The sequence below is a fragment of the Ornithodoros turicata genome, chromosome 5, assembly GCF_037126465.1.
Source record: "Ornithodoros turicata isolate Travis chromosome 5, ASM3712646v1, whole genome shotgun sequence".
NCBI classification, from domain to species: Eukaryota; Metazoa; Arthropoda; class Arachnida; order Ixodida; family Argasidae; genus Ornithodoros; species Ornithodoros turicata.
In genome coordinates this window covers 44,525,252-44,544,074 of record NC_088205.1, presented here as the reverse complement: position 1 = coordinate 44,544,074, position 18,823 = coordinate 44,525,252, and the positions used below count along the sequence as shown (strand labels likewise).

Below are 18,823 nucleotides of genomic sequence, written 5' to 3'. Positions count from 1 at the left end.
CACACAGAAAACGCGAATGACAGACCACAACAACGGAAGAAGCTCTCAAGAATCATAGTATTCAACAATCAATGACAATGACTAATGGCCGTAGAAGTCGAGTGTTGTAATATTAATCTATAAATTCTACATGTCATATTCGCAGTGATGTTTCTGTGCAATTTTATCCAGTTTTTCTGGGTATCACCAAGCCGTTTGTGAGGCAGGGTGGAAGTAAACTGCGGCGTTAACCTCGCAAGTGCAATCACTCTTGCAGCACTTGTTACGTCATGCGCTCTTCGTGCACAGCGCTTCGAATTTCTGTAACGAACTGCGCCGACAGCTGAACAACTGCAACACACTCGTAGAACACAATACGAATGCCAATGGATTATGGAAAAGGCCAAACGAGAACCATATACAGCGCCTAACGAACCACACAATAACAAACGAAAACCACACACAAACGAAACTACCTTACAATAACAAACAGTGCAAACCCTTTCTAAGCAAAAGCAATTAAATTTTTAAGTAGTCATTCACCAAATTCCTCTATTTTTATGCTTCCCGTGCACGTAACTAACGACACCATATTCGGAGTACAGGAAGCGGAGAAGAAAAATTACCATGAAAACTACAGACACACCGCCGAAGCACGGTAGGAATATACCAGCACACTGATTCCTAAGAAAGATGCGTGCTAATCAACAATGAGGAGCGTTTTAAGAGTAACAAATGCTCCAAATCGAATCGCTTCCCATTGTTTCCTATGGGAGCAGCCGGCGCCATTGGGTCCTCCAACATGGCGGCCGGTTGCCGCACCTCTCTCCCACGAGCCCCTCTCCTATGCGCGATCCAGCCCAGCTTCCTCCATGATTGAGATCAGTGGCCTGTGCCGGCCGCAATAGCGTCGGCGCATATGTGTAGATAAAGTACACGCGCATGTGAACCATTGTGGGTACACTTTATCTGCAAACACATTGCATTCGTATAATCCGTGATTCAATTTCAAATGAGAGCTGGTAACATGGTCGCTATAATCGGCTACATTTAAGTAGGTCGTGGGGAACCACAGTCCCCAGTTGGCAACTCTGGTTAGCTTACTTGTCAAAAACAGTGGTCAAAAAGTGGAAGTGGTTTCATTTAGCTTCATTCTAGTTTCACTGGGATGCGGCCTGTGGTATCGAAGCATGTGTCTTTCTTGTAGCGTTTCAGTTATACCTGTACATTTATGTGTTGGAGACGTAGGAATTGTGGTATTCAAGGTTGGAAAGAGAGAAGGCCTTCTCAGTCGGAGCGGTGAAGGGGCGGTACGACCTGTGAACATCACCAGTGTTCCTTGAGGGCGTTTCACGTGTTTTGCAGTTGTGTTGATCGTAATGATGTACGATTCGCGAGACTGCTAAGAATACGTGCCTGCCAAATTCCATCCTGAGTGTAAGTGCGATGACTATGCCGTCTGAAGCATGTTACCAAGCCGGCTACATCGACGATTCGAAAACGCCGGTGTCAGGCTCCCATCCGGCACCGACTAAGACGTTTGAAGATGTTGATAGATTTTTGAAGCAGGGGAAGCTTAAAGAGGTGAGTTGAGAAAAATTTGTGCTCCACGCGAACATCACACCCAGCGTTTTCTTTTGTGAATATGTCTAATAGGATACAGTATATATTCAGCAGGGACACAGGAGATGGGTTTCCGCCCCTCCTTTCCGTGAAATGAAATCAGGTCTGTGCTCGAAATACGGCAATCGAAATGGCAGGATTCACGGAAATACACGCGTAGTAACGGCATTTTTTGTTCGCATACTATGCTTTTGTTCAATTATTAGCAATTTGGTATTTTGGTTGAATTTTTAACAGCATTAAAATCAGTCCAAATACTAGGGGGGGACATGTTTACTACACTTATAAAATACACCAGTGTAGCAGAACAAGTAAAAACAGCTAACATAACGTTTTGCGAGTCTTGCGACTTCCATCATCAGGAGACAAGAAAATGACAGCATATAGCAGAAGTCTCCTGCTATACATCGGGAAGACAGGTAGAAAGGTACAAACACAGATGAAGGAACACCAGAGAGATATCGAGACTGCCTAAAAATCAATCTGAACTCAGGGTACATGCACGTGAAACAGGTCATAACCTAAACTCGGATAAACCAATAATTGCAGCTGGTGAAAGCAGGCGGAGTGTACACAAACAATTGGAGTTATGATATATGTACATAAAAAACACAGATGGAACGATAAATAAACGCCATGTTTCACTCCCCAATTCTTACGGCCCCCTAGTTTATAAATAGCACAATGTATAAATAGCATGCATGTAGTAAAGACGACATTTAAAGGCTTGATTATACGAATGCAAACACTTTACTTTAACATTTGTTTAATTTTTGCCCTCATCATCTACATTTGCAGAGCCATTGAGGTAACAAAATGCATCGATGTTCAACGATAAGAATGAACAAACCGTTTTTTAGAAAATACTTATCAAGCTCCAAGCATTGAGCCTAATACAAAGAAATGCCTCATAATACCTGCTGCAGCAAGTAATGTCACACCCTGCTAGGACACTGCTACGTCACAGGAAGTGATGTTGCTTGTGCCATGGTAACTATTGGTGAGGTTATTTATGGTGACTTGGTCTGCTGTTGACCGAGCGATGGGTCCAGACCCTTGGTTTTGGGGGTCGGGGGTGTTGACAGTTTCTTTGTCACATAGTGGGGGAGAGAGGGAAATCCAATGTATAAACCGACGTTTGTGGGGGGGGGGGGATCACTTGAACGGCCCCCCTGGATCTGCCACTGCGTTGACCAGCACTTTATGATGGATTGAGTTTCCATTAATGTTAAGCTGTTTGTGGTAATTTTGTTGCACCTACTTGCTGCTAGGGTTTTGTCCCAATTGAGAAATGTGACAGCCCGGTGTTCCGTAAACTTTTGCCCCAAGCTGTGCATGCTACTTCAGATGATCAGCTCAGAAAATTGCTGAAGAATAACATGTACTTTGGTTCCGCGGCTAGTAGGGAAATCTCCCATCATTGATACATCCGCGGTCAGAGACTTCAAATACAATTTCAGTAGATTAGAGGACTAGTTGTTATTTATCATTAGGATTGTGAGTTTTTGGATTTGTAAAGAAAAATGAGAAAGACGTACACTGGTAAAATTTGAAGCAGTTCAGATTTATGCAAAAAAACTGCATTTGTGTTGTTCTGGTAACTGAGAACCGAGCAAGAAGAGTCACACCTTGATGGCTGGTTGGATTAGTTTTCTTGGTTGTTGAGATTACCTTGCGTCGGTGGTCACCAACCCCTACCACAAGGAAGGGTGGCTCTGTTAAACCAAATCCACTGTGCACTTGTCTTTTTTGAAGCATTTGTGTGATGTGGTGAACTCCATCCTTGCATAGATGTCATTCACCATTGGACACACTGAATAGGGTACCTTATTTAGTGACCCCATTCGTCATGAAGGCATTTTGAAACAGCACTGAGGTGACCCAAATTTTTTTTAGTTTTTCGGTAAATAAAATGAGTTTCTGTGAAAGAACGGTAAGTGTAGGTGACTTATAGAGCGAGTGTGAGGGCTCTGTTTCGTACACCTTTGAAAAATTCTTTTCCTCGTGAAAAGAGCGCATCGCAGAATGAGAGGACGTTGTGACATATGCTACTCCCCACGTGTGACTAGTGATGTAGAGCGGCACAGCTGAAGTGTGTATAAGCGGCGCATGAGCTACGAAGAAAACAAAAAAAAAGAAAAGAAACAAACCACGAAGCCACGTCACAAGAGCATCGTGCCTGCTGTCTGCGGCTGCTTTCTCTGACTTTTTTGCAATTTTGATTGCACACCTATAATGCACCGGAGAGCAAAAATATTTTGCATGATGACTCCTGGTGGACAGCTTGACAGATGAGGCAGGATTTTGAGCGATGTTAACTGTCACCTCATTGCTCCTTTTAGGCCCTTTGAGCAATTTCCCGGGCCTGCTTGGAAAATGTCCAGCATCTAGGGTTTTTGTTTTTCTGTGAATCGTGCTTTCCCCTCAAAAGTAGACAAGGAAATGCAGATGGCATACAAATTGTTTTCATGAAAGGACAGCTTGATGTTGCAACACTGACAGCAAGCAGAAGCTGCCTAACAATTATGTACAAGAATACCAGGATTCTGGCGTGCTCACGTCGCCAGGTGATTGTGGCACATACGTCGTTGTTTGCAAGTCCCGCAGCATAACAGTAAGCGTTTTGGAGAGGGAGCATCTCATTCTTCTTTTGAATATATGTTGTTTCACAGCTGCAGCTTTTTCTCCAAATTTCGAATATTAACTGAGATATGAAAATGAAAAGATGAAAGACTCTGAATCGTCGGAACATAATAATCTCAGAAAGATAAACTCTGAATATGCCAAAAAGTAAACTCCAAAATCCCGGAACCCTATCTATAATTAATGTTACTTTCCACTACACCCTCGTATCTATTTTGCTAATCCTGGTTCTGATAAGTATTTTTAGTAAAACTCAGTCTTTTATCTGCAGCCCAATAATAATGCGTTGAAAAATAATGGCACTATTACCATGCTTCAATATTTTTCTGGTTGCATCTGTGCCCTCGACAAGAACGTTGTATAGCGATACCGTTATCTTTAGCTTTGTCAGAAGCATTTGATACTGTGAATCATGCATATATCCTAGGAAAGTTTACTTAATGGGTTTCAGCGCCAGTCGAATGTTAGGCTACACACGTAATTTATTCCTTGCCTCTGTAAATTTGAAGCTTATGCTATATAAAACCCTAGTTAGATCAGAATTGGACTATGGGGCAGCAGTTTGGGACCTTCAAAAGGAGGGACTCATTCATGCTATATAATGCATGGAATATAGAATAATATGCTCAGCACTGATAGTTGCACTATCACGTCAGTGAAACACTTTCACATCTGCAAAATGTAAGCTTCCTATACCACTACTGTCACTATGCCATAACAGTAAACATCATTGCTTCTTCCAAAAAATTTACTACCGTGACTCTGTACATGAGTCATCCCCCTAGATGCATTTCACCAGGAATAGAGCATCGTCAGGAAGCAGGATTCCATCGCTGTGTAACTCGCACCCTTTCTTAATTTATAGCAAGAACCTCAAGTATAACGGAATTGCCTTTGTGAATCACTTACACAACTAACAGCATTACATTATTGAAAAATTCATTGGTCGATTGTTTTGACATGGAATAATGCTCTGTCAGTCTCACTCTCTTCCTGTTAACATATTAAAATTGCATTGCTATTGTTAAGTCATTCATACAATTTTGGTATATGTATTGATGATACCACATTTCAACAGTTTTTTCCTGCACCCCCACTCTAACACACATATGCTGAGGGTAAATAACTAAATTTGTTTAGCGCGTTAACTGCAGCATGAGTGGTATTATGTTCTGTTGGGGACACGGTTAGCTAAAATCGCCTGTCGGTACTTTGCCGTCCCATATTACCTCGGTTGCACTAGAAAATGTTGTGTCAATATTGTATTTGAAGGTGGACCATGTGCTGCACGCGTTCATTACTCGAAAGAAATGGTCTTGCAGCACCTGAAGATTTGAGATGAGATAAACCATGGAGTGCTGATTTTAGACAACCGTGTCCCCTACAGTACATGTTGCTCCTTCTATGACACAATGCTTACTAGAAGTACTCCAAGTAAAATGTGTAAAAATACTTGTGCCACTCTCAACCCAACGAAGTTTTGGAGTACCACACCATACTGCGACCCAAAAATGAACACTGTGGCCGTGCTTGAATTTGGGGAATGCTATTCAAGTGCAATTCATGTACATGCCCCTATAGAATGTGTCTGTGAGAGGTGAGAAAGAAAGAACCTTGCTTGTAATTTTTAGTATGATTCCTTGGTCGACCCTGTAAACAGAGTGCAAGCAATCAGTGGTCTAGGTTAATAATAATAGTTTGTGTCTTTGCACCGTGAGACAACTGTGATCACGAGCAACACCATAGTGGTGGGTCCGTGGATTATTTTTGCCCACCTAGGGGCCTCTTTAACATGCACTGAAATCTAAACTCACGGCACACCGTATTCAACGTCCCTCATGAAAAACGGCATGTCAGAGCAACTTGTACCATGCCACAAAGCTGCTGGTGTCCTTTGTCGGGTTTGAACCTGTGCCCCTGAGAACAGTTGGCGAACATGCTATCAACTGAGCCACTGAGGCTGGTTGTGGTCCTGGTACCATTCACACATGGTCACATCATTTCCAACTGTGTTTTGGTGAGAGATGCTTCATTTGTATTTTTTCAACTGTTCCATTTGTTTTTCAAAAACAACTCTATTCTAATGATGATGATTGGGGAGTTCCATTGCCTAGGGTCATACTCTACCCCATTGCTGGCGGAAATGTGGTGAAATGGAATAATGAGTTGCCTCACAGTGAGAACCCAAGCCCCATGGTGGCCAGAAAGTTTACAAGTGCTTTTATGGCAGAGCGTGGCTGGGCTGGATTTGGCCATGAACCAAGCACTTTTGACATTGTGAGAGGGTGTGAGTTTTTTTTTGCAAAGAAGATTTGTCAGCTTGAAACTGGTGTCTTTCGACTTTCTGCCAACCCATTATTCCTTGACTACACCAAGCATTACATGTATCACTATCCCCTCACTTAACTTTTTAAAATTATTTAGACAAACTCCTTGTGGCTTCTTTTGGGCTTCCTTGACATTGGGCTCATGAAAGGGCAGCTCCCTCTGTGCAAACATCACCTGATACAAAATGGTCTTTAAAGTAGCAATGGTGTATTCTTTTTCTTTTCTTTTTTTCTACTGCAGGGAATAGAATGGAATGATAAATGAGCAGCTTCTATATTAGGACACATGCTAAGAAGATTATAAGGTCTCTGAAATTATAAAGTCTATAAAATATAAGGTCTCTGAGGCAATGTATAATTCATTAAAAGTTGGTAACAGCTTGGAGGAGCTTAGAAGCAGCTAATCTGGAGTCGGCTCTTTCACACACCTATCCCTGTTCACGTTCAGTACAATTAAATTATGGTTATGTTGTTTGTTTTAAAGTCAGATCAAATGATATTTCAGTGAGTGCCATCGTTCAACAAACATGTCAGAAATCCATTATGTTCAATTGGAGACTGTATTCTTTCCACTGGGATCAAATCAGAACGACTGAATGTGCAGGCAAAAGTGACAGTACGCAAGCAGCACTGGCCGATCCACCATCCTCGCCGTGGAGACCTGTGGTACCTCCTGGCAACATATCATCGCTCCAAGGGCTCTCCCGGATGTCATGATGAGACAGAGCCTTGTTCTCCTTCATGGAGCCCTGGCTTGCCTTCCTTTGTGGACCCTCTTTATTGTGAGGACTTCTGCCTGGGAAACAATGGGAGACGTTGCTGTGAACGTCTGCTGCATAATGTGTCTTTGGCGTACCCTTTTGTCAGCTACTGCCCTCTGCTCTACCCTCTTACTGCTCTTTTCCTACATTACCTAGGAGAAGAAAAGGTATTTCTTTTGTAGCCTACTGGCCAATTACTGACATTCTTAATTTGTGTCCCTTTTTTTTTTGCCTTCCAAACTTTCCAAGCCTCAGAACAGTTACTTTGCACAGTGTCTTAATAACTGCATTTGGGATTTTGTTGAAATCATCACAGCACCAATAAAAAAAAAACCAGTGCAAGGGGACAACGAAAGGAACAAAAAACGAGACAAACACAGCACTGCACTGGTTTTTTAAATCTGTTTTAGAATGGATCACCATCCCGCCCGGACTTTAACTTGATTTCATCACTGCATATAAAGTAAATGTAATAGGACATGCAGGTTAATCTTTTTGTATGCAGTTGCAATATTTTGTCATGTCTCTGGTGACTGCTTTGTTAGATGGAACCCATTTGGTCAATATCTGGTAATCTTGTGTGGACAGCATGAAACTATTAGTTTTGTAGGTATCATAACTCCCTGATTCATTCTGAAATTGCCATGAAACATCACAGACATGACATTGCTGTGATGAACATATTTATTTTGACTGGCAAGAAATTAATTTCTTCATGCAGTATTTATTATGTCTTAGGGGTCTCTGCTTAACCTGGACCAATTCTTATAAAAAGTTTATTCAATGTTTCCAGTTGTCACAAATGAGTACGTACGTCTTTCTCTTAATCTACAGGTCAAACCTACATATGGCTTTTGCACGACATCCATGTCTTATTCACATAACCTCTTCCTATTTCCACAGTTTTGGCGCACTATAGCCTTAGTTGCTTGTGCGCCATAAAACCTCAATCATCATCATCTTCCTATTTCTCTTCACCTTGTAGGGTCATCAAACTCTTAGAAAGCAAAGGTTCAATGCCAAACATTGAACCTTTTGAGAAATAATTTTATTCCACAACTTTTTTTAAGCACTAGTTTATTAATGTGCAACTACCACACCTGCCAAATCTCGCGGATTATCCGGGAGACTCCCAAATTTCGTTCAGTTTCGTTTTGGCAGTTTTTAAAGGAAAATGAGAGAGAGAGAGAGAAAAGCCCAAGGCCCTAATTTTCTGGGAGATTGGAGGGCGTGTTCGTTCAGTCTCCCGCCTGTACGGACACACCCTCCAATCTCCCGGAAAATTGGGGCCTTGGGCTTTTCTCTCTCTCTCATTTTCCTTTAAAAGCTGCCAAAACGTATTACTGAACAAATTAGACAGCCCATAACACGTTTTCATGAGAAAGTTTGGATTGGCGGAATCCCAACAAAGGGGTAAGGATGTGAGCAACGAACCACATATGGCCACATGACACATGACCATCCATGGCTGGAGGTTCAAGCGGATCGCGTGTTTCATTGTGTCCGAGCTTCTTGAGAAGACGTGCTATAGTCTTATTGTCAGTCCAGTCTCGTACAGTAGTTTTGTTTCCTACAACGGCGCTCTCCGAACAGAAGAAGAAATACCTACACTTGTTCCACATACGTGCCAAGTGCCTTTTCACAGCAGTTGAGAACAACCTGCCGCAGAGAATAAGCGAACATGTGTGACCTCTGTTCCAGAAGATGTTCCCAAAATGTGGCAAAGTGGAGTGCTACAGGTGCAGACGGACTGAGACCACTGCCATCATTGGTGAAATGGCTGCGTCCGCGAATAATGCAATGTTGAAGAGCCAGTTGACGACGCGCCTTCGCAACTGTGGTCGACGGAAGCAACGATAGTGTGTCGCAGCTACATATGACGTAGAGGAATCACAATACATAGGGTGGCAATGATATCTTGAGCGCACAAAATTAATGCGTAGCGCGTACTGACACCCGCCTCCCATCGCGCTGCAGGCAATCTCCCGAATTCAGAGTTCGTCAGTTTGGCAGGTATGAATTACGGTAGTACACTCCAGGCTACTTAGAGGCAGCCAACTCCACCCACTGTCTTGGTATCAATGCAGGTCACTTTTTGAAGCTGTGGTGCATTCACAAACCACTGCATAGTAATGCAATTCACTCGTGCAATGGAGTAATGTCTAAGGAAATGACACACAGAATGACTAACACAGCACTTCAGCCTCAGACGCCCAGTGCAAGTGTGTTGAACCACATGATTTTGTGTTGAGCACAAATCGTTGTTTGTTGTGTTTTGTTTGTTTGGTAAAATGCACGTGAGCCAAAATAAACGGAAAATGAGGTGGAAGCTGCCTTTTTTTATTCTAGCTTTTTTTATGTCCTGTTTTCTTTTGGGTGTATCAGAGTTTTGCCTTGATGCAACCTGAGTTAGCAACTCTGTGCTTTCAAACCCAACAAAATGTACTTCAATTAAAGAACAAGAGTTGGCAAAAAGGCACCACTGCTTGTGCTTTTTCATTAACTGCCATTCTTTAGTTGTAGCAATGCACACATCTGCAGGGATCACCATTGTTGTTAAAATTTGGTTATCTGCATGTGTCAGAAGTAAAACCAATTGTGTTGTTTTTGCTTCTCGCCATGTCTCCATGCAATCATGGGTGACAGCTTAAAACCCAGAAGTTTGGGTAGCAAACAAAAAATGTTTGCCATTGCTCTTGTTAACCGTTGCACTGTTGCTTTCCGTCTCTCATGGTGAAAAGCTTTATTTCTTTGTGTGACATGATTAGTATACACAGTCGAAGGTGCACTGCCGCTTTAGTAAATCACACATTAAGCATGCATCATACAGTACCAAGCGGTACAAGGCAGTAAGGCGGAAAGTTGAATGGTAGAAGTCACAAATGCTTGGATGATATGAGAAATTCTAATGTTTATTTTTCTTTTTGTTTTTGAATCACCAATATAAAAAAAAGGTGCATTGTAAACCATGAGATATACTCAGTTTAACTCACATATGATGCCGATTAGTAAAATCTATGGAAATTAGTCTTGCACTGCGACATGTTTTTGCAAGTGATTGTTGAGATGTCTTCATACAACCAGTTCTGGGAAATGGCTACTAGTTTGCAACAACCAAATATACATCTGTACATATAACCATATACTGTATACATCTAGTAATTGTTTACCGTAATTTTACGCGTATAAGCCGTACCGCAGATATGCCGCAGGACCTGTTTCCAGGAACGTTTTGAAAATTTTCTGGCAGATAAGCTGCACTCTCAGATAAGCCGCGGGCAGTACAATGCGACTGATTTGTGCGACAAAGGAGACCACAGACAAGGCCATAAACCCTGTCGTCCATACTCTGGGGTCGGCATGGTGTACAACAAAGGGGTTCAGTTCTAGTGTTCTACCAAGATAGGATTACACCCTTGTTGCGTGTTTTTCATGGATGGATGGGTCAGTGGTCTTCCAGAAGGCACGAATCACTGTCACGGCTTTCGTTAAAGCTGCTTGGGGGAAGGCATCAGGAAGGTCAATCTACTCGAATATGGACGCGCCCCTGTTACTTACAGTTTGTGCATCGGCAGGACGGTGCTGTTCCAGAGACACTGTCGGTTCTTTCGTTAAAACCGGTGTATGGGGAAAATACCAGGGTATAATAGTTAACAGATAAGCCACACTGGTGGATAAGCTGCAGAGCGCCCGTGAGAAAAAAAAAATTGTGCATAAGCCGCGGCTAATACGCGTGGAATTACGGTAATTAAGTTGAATATTTGGGCCGATGCATTCACATAATCTCACATTAAGCAGAAATGCATCCTTCACATGAAGAACTTCCAAATAGTACTATTGCACAAAAGTTATTCAATTTTGAAAAATGCATCTTTCTGCATACCCTCTTTGCATTTTGTTTGCTTTCTGTTATGCACAGGTAGAAAAACATTCCCTTAGACAGACAAGTTCAAGCTCAGGAAATAACCTGAGGTATAACATATTCATATATCTGTGCCAGCACCTAGTCAAGGGTAGCATTAAACGATTTTGGGATTTCGTTGGATTGGATTCAAAAAGCAAAATGGGAGAAAAAAGAAAAAGATGCCATACATCTGCAGTTTGCCACAACTGCTGTAGTGTGACACAAATTGTAAGAGGCAATATAACTCATTATTATGTATTAACCAACACTGCAAGGGTTTTCATCTTGTCGGGGCTTGTGTACTACACAATTCCTGTTCTTGAAGTTGGCTTATGATGTTTCTACAGGGTTGTCTAGGTTAGCCTAATGCATATTTTGTATATACACAGGCATATGACTGTGTCTCCTGCCTACTGGAAGGAACAAAGGTGCGCCACCTGAGCCAGACCCGTCTCATGCATCATACTTCAGCTCGCACCCTCAAGACACTCACTAGAAAACTCTGCGTATGTACCTTCCATGCCAGTCCTTCCAACAGTGTGTCTGCATGACTGACATTTTAGGGGCTATATGCTCTTTAAGTGAGTTTCTGCGCACAAGAGGAGGGCGAGAGAGCAGAGCGACGCGCACAGTGATGTGGCGTGCTCCTATTTGTGGAGAAGCACCACGTGCAAGCAGCATAAAGGTAAACAAGCGGGAGCGATCGCTTTCACTCTGTGCGTTATACATAAATACATGTTGTGGACACTTGGATGGAGTATCTGTCTTACTTATTCCAAAAGACAAACGTGAACGTCGGCGGTGGGAGAAGGCTATCAGCCGTCACCTAAGTTGTTTGTAGGCGTTACTTCGACACCGCTGACATTGTTTGTGAAGAAAAACGGAAACACTCAAGAATAGAGGTGTGTGAATATTGAAATTTTCTAATACAAATCGAATACGAATATCTGCAAAATTGTCCTTCGAATATCGAATCGAATATCACGTCATAAGATAAAGGCTTCTGAGAGTAACAATTAAGGCCCGAAGACAAGCATGTGTTCTGCTGATCCTTAAAAAAATACCCAAAGTGCTAAGAAGAAATATGTATTAATGTATTGGCTTTATAATAGGGCATACATGCCTATATGCTCATGTTCTGTAAAATTAGTTTTTGAATGAAACAATGTGCTGTTCTCATGAGACAAGCTGTAAACCATAAAAACAACTTTCACTTCAAACATCTTCATGAACAGTGAACATCTGTGTTGGAATATTAGGTACTGGTGAAACAGACAGAATGGAAGTAAAGGGCAATGACATGTTCAGAATGTGAGATGGTTTAGTGACGAGCACATCTCAGGTGGAAAATGAAGGTGGCAAGTGCCCTCTTCTTGCACTGACAATGCCTTCTGCATTTGTCGTGTAGGCAAGAAACTGTATGGTTCCACTGTGCTCTCTCGAGTGACATTCCTGACCATTGTTCCTGACGGCCTCATTCATTAGTGCAGCAAAACCGCGATCCTCGACGTTGTTATATTGCTGTGCTCATCACGCGTGATTGTTTCCGCGACGTTCGTGTTCAGCGCTTCTTTCATTTCACGGCGAATAGCTGCGTGCGCGCCTCAAAACTTTGTCCTGTCGACGCTGACACGCGCGAGTCGCGAGCAAAATCGCTTCATGCGGGCCGGGCTTAGAGGGGTTCTGCACAGTCCGAAAAACATTGCTACTTTTCCATGCATCTGATAAAAGTCCCAGAAGGAGAACGACTCTGCAAAGTTTTGTCGCTCTTAGTGGATATACACATATAGAGTCGAACCTCGTTATAACGAAGTCTCTGGGAAATTACGAATTTGTTTATTATATCCGAATTTCGTTGTAAGAGAAGACTCAAAAGAAAACGATAAACGAACGCTTTATTATGGCACTCGCGATAGCGATGGTTATACATGACGTCAAAATGCGCTAATGCCCTTACAAACATGCTTATGTAAAAAAATCTTATTTTCTGCTGCTTCATGGCGATCGCATTAGCTATAATGAAAGCGTCGACCTTGTTGGCGCAGCGGAATGCGTCGCAAATATCTCCCGCTGAGGCTGTCTGATGTCCCAACACAAAGTCCTTCAATGCTTGCACCATGTTGAGGGCATCTTCGTTCTTCATTCGAGGTTGCTGCAAGCTTTCGTCTTCAAGTTCCTCATCGTCACTTGGCGTCTCGACCGTCTCGGCGGCACTTGTGCTGACCTCCTCAATGATCTTGTTGTCCGTCAGTTTGGACGCCACCATGAGGCCATTGTCTGCCGACACAAAATCGTCGAACGTGATATCGTCAACATTCAAATGCCTCCACACATCCATGTGAAGGTGCTCCTGGCTTTCCTCTTTGAGCGGTGTTACCATGGCACGCGCAAACCCAGCCTTGACGAAGCTGTTCCTCACTGTGGCGCTGCTCACATCATTCCATGCCCCATAGAGCATCTCGATCGCGGTTCTCACTGTTATCGTCGTGAGATCTCGCTTCTGGCCAATGTCAAACACTAACCTCGAAACAAGACGTTTCCGAAACATGCTCTTCAGAGACCAAATGATACATTGATCTAGGAGCTGCATTATCAAAGTCTTATTCAGCGGGAGGAATAACAGCTGAACAGACCACAATGGCGTTGCTATCTTGTGAGCTGAACAGTTATCCAAGACTAGAAGGACTTGCCTCCCTTGCTGTTGCATGTCGCAGTCAAGGGCCATCACCCACTACTCAAAAAGATTTGTTGTGACCCCCGCCTTTCCATTCGCAAGGTACTCCACCGGCAGGCGTTGGATAGCCTTAAAACAACGTGGCTTCTTGGACCTCCCGATGACGACCAGCTTTCGCTTGTCAGAACCGTCCATGTTTGCGGCACACAACACTGTCAGTCAGTCTTTGCTGCGCTTCCCGCCGTGGCACGACTCACCTTCGATTGCTAGCGATCGCTCAGGGAGTAACTTAAAGAATAGTCCTGTTTCATCAGCATTATAAATGTCCCTTTCATCGTATTCTCACAGCAAAGGCGTAACATTTTCCAGCCGCCTTTCACAACTCCCTTGGTCGACGGTGGAAGCTTCACCGGCGGTCATATGGCACGTAATTTCGTGGCGAGTCTTAAATCTGTGCAACAGGCCAGAGCTTGCACTGAAATCTTCTTGCTTGTGGCCAAGAAGAAATGCAAAATCCATCGCCTTTCTTTGCAAGAGGGTGCCTGAGATTGGCCGATTTCTGGCTGTGACATCTTTAAACCATGCAAGGAGAGCCTCTTCAACATTGGGAAAAGTACACTTCTGCAACCTTTTTCTACTGCTTGCGCGTTGCATCTGTTCTCGATGTTCTCACGGGCTTTGAGGATTGTTGATAGGGTGTTCGCAGGAATTCCGTATCTCTCTGCAACGTCCTTCTTCAGCTTTCCACTGTCAACTTCTCGGAAAATGTCCATCTTCATGTCCAAGGATAGGGCTTTCCATTTTCTCTACATCGCCAAGCTCTGAGACAGGATGTGAAGGCGCACAAAAGCCGTGGTTGTCGAGAACGTAACAAACGAAACACACGCGAAGAGATCGGAATGTCAACAAGCTGAGGGTGGGCGTTCCGAGGGCGAGGGCGAAGATGAAAGGGTCGGAACGTGCAGCCAATTGAGTCTTTGCAAGTTCGTTGGCCTCGCACTCTCCCACTTTCACCCCTCTCTCGACCCAAGAACTCATCCCCTGAAGAGCTTCGGAAGAGGCAGCTTTGTTTGTTGCTTATCGCACCCTGAATTCTTCGGGATGGCATGCGAAGTCACTTCGTTGTAACCGAAGATTCCGAGGAACCTTGGGAAGCTAGGTTTGTTGTCAAAAAGCGATTCCCATAGAAACAAAGCATGATCAACCAAACTGAAGTAAAACTTCATAATAAGCGAAAATTCGTAGTATCCGACTTCGTTGTAACGAGGTTCGACTGTATACGCAAACATATTTTAGAACCATGCCCAATTATGTAAAAATCTCGCTGGCTGTCCACTGTAGACAACCTGTTCGATGACGTAATGGCTCATTTCCGAATGAACGGAATCTGCCGATGAAAGAAGGAAGTCACTGAAAAGGTTCGGTCACATCCGGCTATTTGGTTCTGCTGCGACTGCGCAGCATTCTCCTGCGAAATGGCCTTGCAGTCCGGCTCACCTTGACTGAAATCGGCTACTCCACTTCGGTAGGGCGCATGCCGGTCGACTGGCATTGAGGGATGATATCATGATACACACAAAAATGGCTATTCTTTTGCATTGACGAAACCGAACGGTTAAAGGCAGTTAATTCCCAGTGTTCCCTAACAACCACAGAAACCAATATTGGCAGGCTATGAACTTTCAGTTCACACAAACATTATACTAGACGCAACATTAGAAAAGTTTCGGTGTCTCTGTGCAGAACTCCTTTAAGGCTATATGCGTCCTGCTATCATCTGTAACGACAGTAATTGCAGTTTCAAATGACTTTGCGGCGTTATTATCACCCTAGTTGACACTTTTAACGTACAGTCACACATCGCCGGAGTTGGAGAAACTATGTCAAAATATCATCACGTCCCGCTCCTCGATTATCGCTGTCATCGCACGCGACCATGATTCTATTGGATATCGCTAAGTGCCACATATCAAAACGGGTAGAAAAAAAAAACACTTTTGAGGTGTGGGTTTTGGCTGTGTATGCAGTGTCACGGTGAACAGCGGTGTTCAGCTCAACGCGAACAATATTTCGATATTTAACCGAAATTTCACTGAACTGTAGGCCTCACATGAATGTTCAGAGTTCGCTGGCAATTCACTAAAGCCGCAACTGTGCTGATGATGCATCAAGCGTACCGTAGTTTCACGTTTGGCTGGGGCGGACTTTAAAATGGCGACTGCACACAACTGCCTACTAGTTTCAGTTTTGGATACCGAATGTGTATCGACGCACCGCAGATGAGCGTGCCTCGAAAGCTCCGCGCGTCGCTTTGCAGCTGTTCTACTATTCATGTTTGTCGCTGTTCCGGCCACATACGAATTCCAGCGCACAGCCAGCAACGGCTTTGTAATAAGCAGCAATTGTATTAGAAAAAAATAGAATATACGAAGTTTTACGAATATTCGAAAAATTTGATTAATCAGATTTTCGAGTACGAATACGAATCGAATATCGCAAGTATTGAATTCGTATTCGAAATTCCGAATATTTGCACACGCTTACCCATGAACAATGTAGTACCGGGGCACCATCTTTATTGCGATAAAAAGTAACTTGGTACTTTCTTGATAATTTGCAGCCATCTTGGGCATGTTGGGCATCTGTCTTCTATCCTGCCTGATAGGGGTCTGAATGGTTAACTTGCGTACCATTCAGGACATTCAGGCCTCATGCATGCCCCTAAACCCAAGGTGCTACCCCTTCCCAAGAGTGATGTGGATGTCACGAATATCTCAGACGCATTGCCGTGACATAAGTGAATCTTTCACTCGACCTCCGTGTGACACGCAGAGTAGTATCTTCTAAGTAACTTGGAAAATGAGTAGAAGTACAGAAACAAGTATTTAAGTTAGATTTCAAAATATATGTAACTTAAATACTTTACTCAAGTTACTGTACAAGTCTAGTGGCATACTACTTTTGGGGTGACTGCTGCAGCAAGTTGGTCTTTGACACGCTCTTGATGGCAGCATACAGCAGTGTAGCTGCCATATGACTACATTTTTCGGTTCCGTTGGGGGCATACACACAAAGCACCCAAGATTCATCCATAGGGTCACAATGTCACCCTCACTCAATGCTGTACGAATGATCTTAGAACGAAACACGCACATTCGAGCTAATACAAAAGTCCATGAAGTCAAACATAAGCATATATCCTGTGTTCCACTTTTTTCCGCGTTTGCTCAAGCAGCCAAGGTCGTCATGAAAGAAAGACGACACTTCTGGTGTCGATATCGGAGCCATATTCGCTATTCTGCCGCTCCGCTTGGGCTTGAAGCTGCTTTGTTTACCTTTATGGAGCGAGCACGTGTCTCCTGTAGCCGAACAACGGTGTACGTGAAACACCACTGTTACGTCATGCGCTGTGACATTGCGCGCTTACAGAGTGTATACTCCTGTGAGGGTTACAAACATTATGCGTTATGTGAAGCGTCTTCAGAGAAATTACAAAACAATGGTAAATTGAAACAAAGCCTACCTGTTGCAACGAACCTTTTACAACTGGTGATTTTATGAAATCACATGTTGAGATTAATATTGTGCAGCCTCAAATTCTGTCTCAAGTTTGCAAATCAACTACAGTTGAACCTTGAGATAGCGAGTGTCCCGCTTAATTTGTAAGTTTCCTACTGAATTTCATCATCTACCATTGGTTTTGAACCCACGCAACGACGACCTACCATAAAAACCGTGTACTTGCTCCCTTGCTGACTTCCCTTTCCCAGCCGCCAATCACGCAGCATAACCTCCTCGCTCTTCCTTGCCACCCAGCGTCCCTGCTGTGCTGCCATTACAGATTATGTGAACTGCTGGTTTGCTTTCGTTTCGTGCTTTTGTTGAGATCCACTTTGAAGTCCACTTCTTGCCTGTGGGCTGTGGAGACAGCCCGTGGGTGAAGTACAAGACACCGACGAAGAAAGGAAAAGTGTCGATCATCGCAGCCGCGAGATCTCCAACATGCTGTAAGCTCCTGCCGGTGATGCAAGTTCTGAGGACTTTGCGTCTTTCGAAGAGTACGCCATGACACCGCCGCAACTCTCACGGGGGGCATCATTCTGAACATTGCTCGTGCAAATGAACAGAGTGCCAACGGCGGCGATGAATCTGTACGCGCACTGTTGTTTTCGGAAGTTAGTTAAGCCAATGGTACGCGCTGCGATATGATGGACTTCGTAGCTGATCTTATTATAATTATTATTTATTGGTCCATCAAGGGGCCTTTAAGCCATTACATGAAGGAGTGAGCAACACACTGGCACTGTACATCAAACAATGAGCATAGACTAAAAAAAAACAAGAAAAAAACACACAAAAAAGACAGCAGACAGAAAAAGATTATAACAAGGTGAAAAGCAAAGAATATATCTACGATAGAGAGCAATGATGTGCGTGTACATGGAGCGACAGTGGTCAAGTGAACTCGGCGATTAATGCGTTGGTAAATTGGATATGATCCGTGAGTTCTGCAATATGCCGTGGGAGTCTATTCCAGTCTGATGATGTTCATTGAAAGAAGGAAGGATGCCTCAAATGATGTTGTACGTGACCGAGTTAGTAGTACCTTATGTTGATGGTCAACGCGGCAGGAAAGGTAAGAAGGGAAGCGGATGTAACTACTGCGGAGCGTGGGAGAGTGATAGAACTTGTGAAATAATGACAGCCGTTGAATCATGCGACGTGTTTTAAGGTCGGTGAGCTCAGCTCGGGCCTTGAGTGAGGTTACGCTGGTGTAAGGTGAATATTGTTTGAAAAAGAACCGGGCAGCCCGATTCTGCAAGGCTTCGATATTATTCGAAAGATACGTTTGGTGGGGATCCCATATGGCACTGGCATATTCGATCTTCGGGCGGACAAACATGAGATATGC

General features: G+C 43.5%; 1 protein-coding gene across 1 annotated transcript in view; it reads left to right on the top strand.

The window, feature by feature from the left end:
* Nucleotides 1-863: 863 nt before the first annotated feature.
* Nucleotides 864-18,823, top strand: part of LOC135394418 (GTPase-activating protein skywalker-like) — a 282,666-nt gene continuing 264,706 nt past the window's right edge. Inside the window, exons 1-3 of the mRNA XM_064625152.1 lie at nt 864-1,563; nt 7,177-7,500; nt 11,627-11,743. Of these exons, the coding sequence (XP_064481222.1) occupies nt 1,426-1,563; nt 7,177-7,500; nt 11,627-11,743 (579 nt within the window). The 5' untranslated portion in view covers nt 864-1,425. The remainder of the gene's footprint in view (nt 1,564-7,176; nt 7,501-11,626; nt 11,744-18,823) is intronic.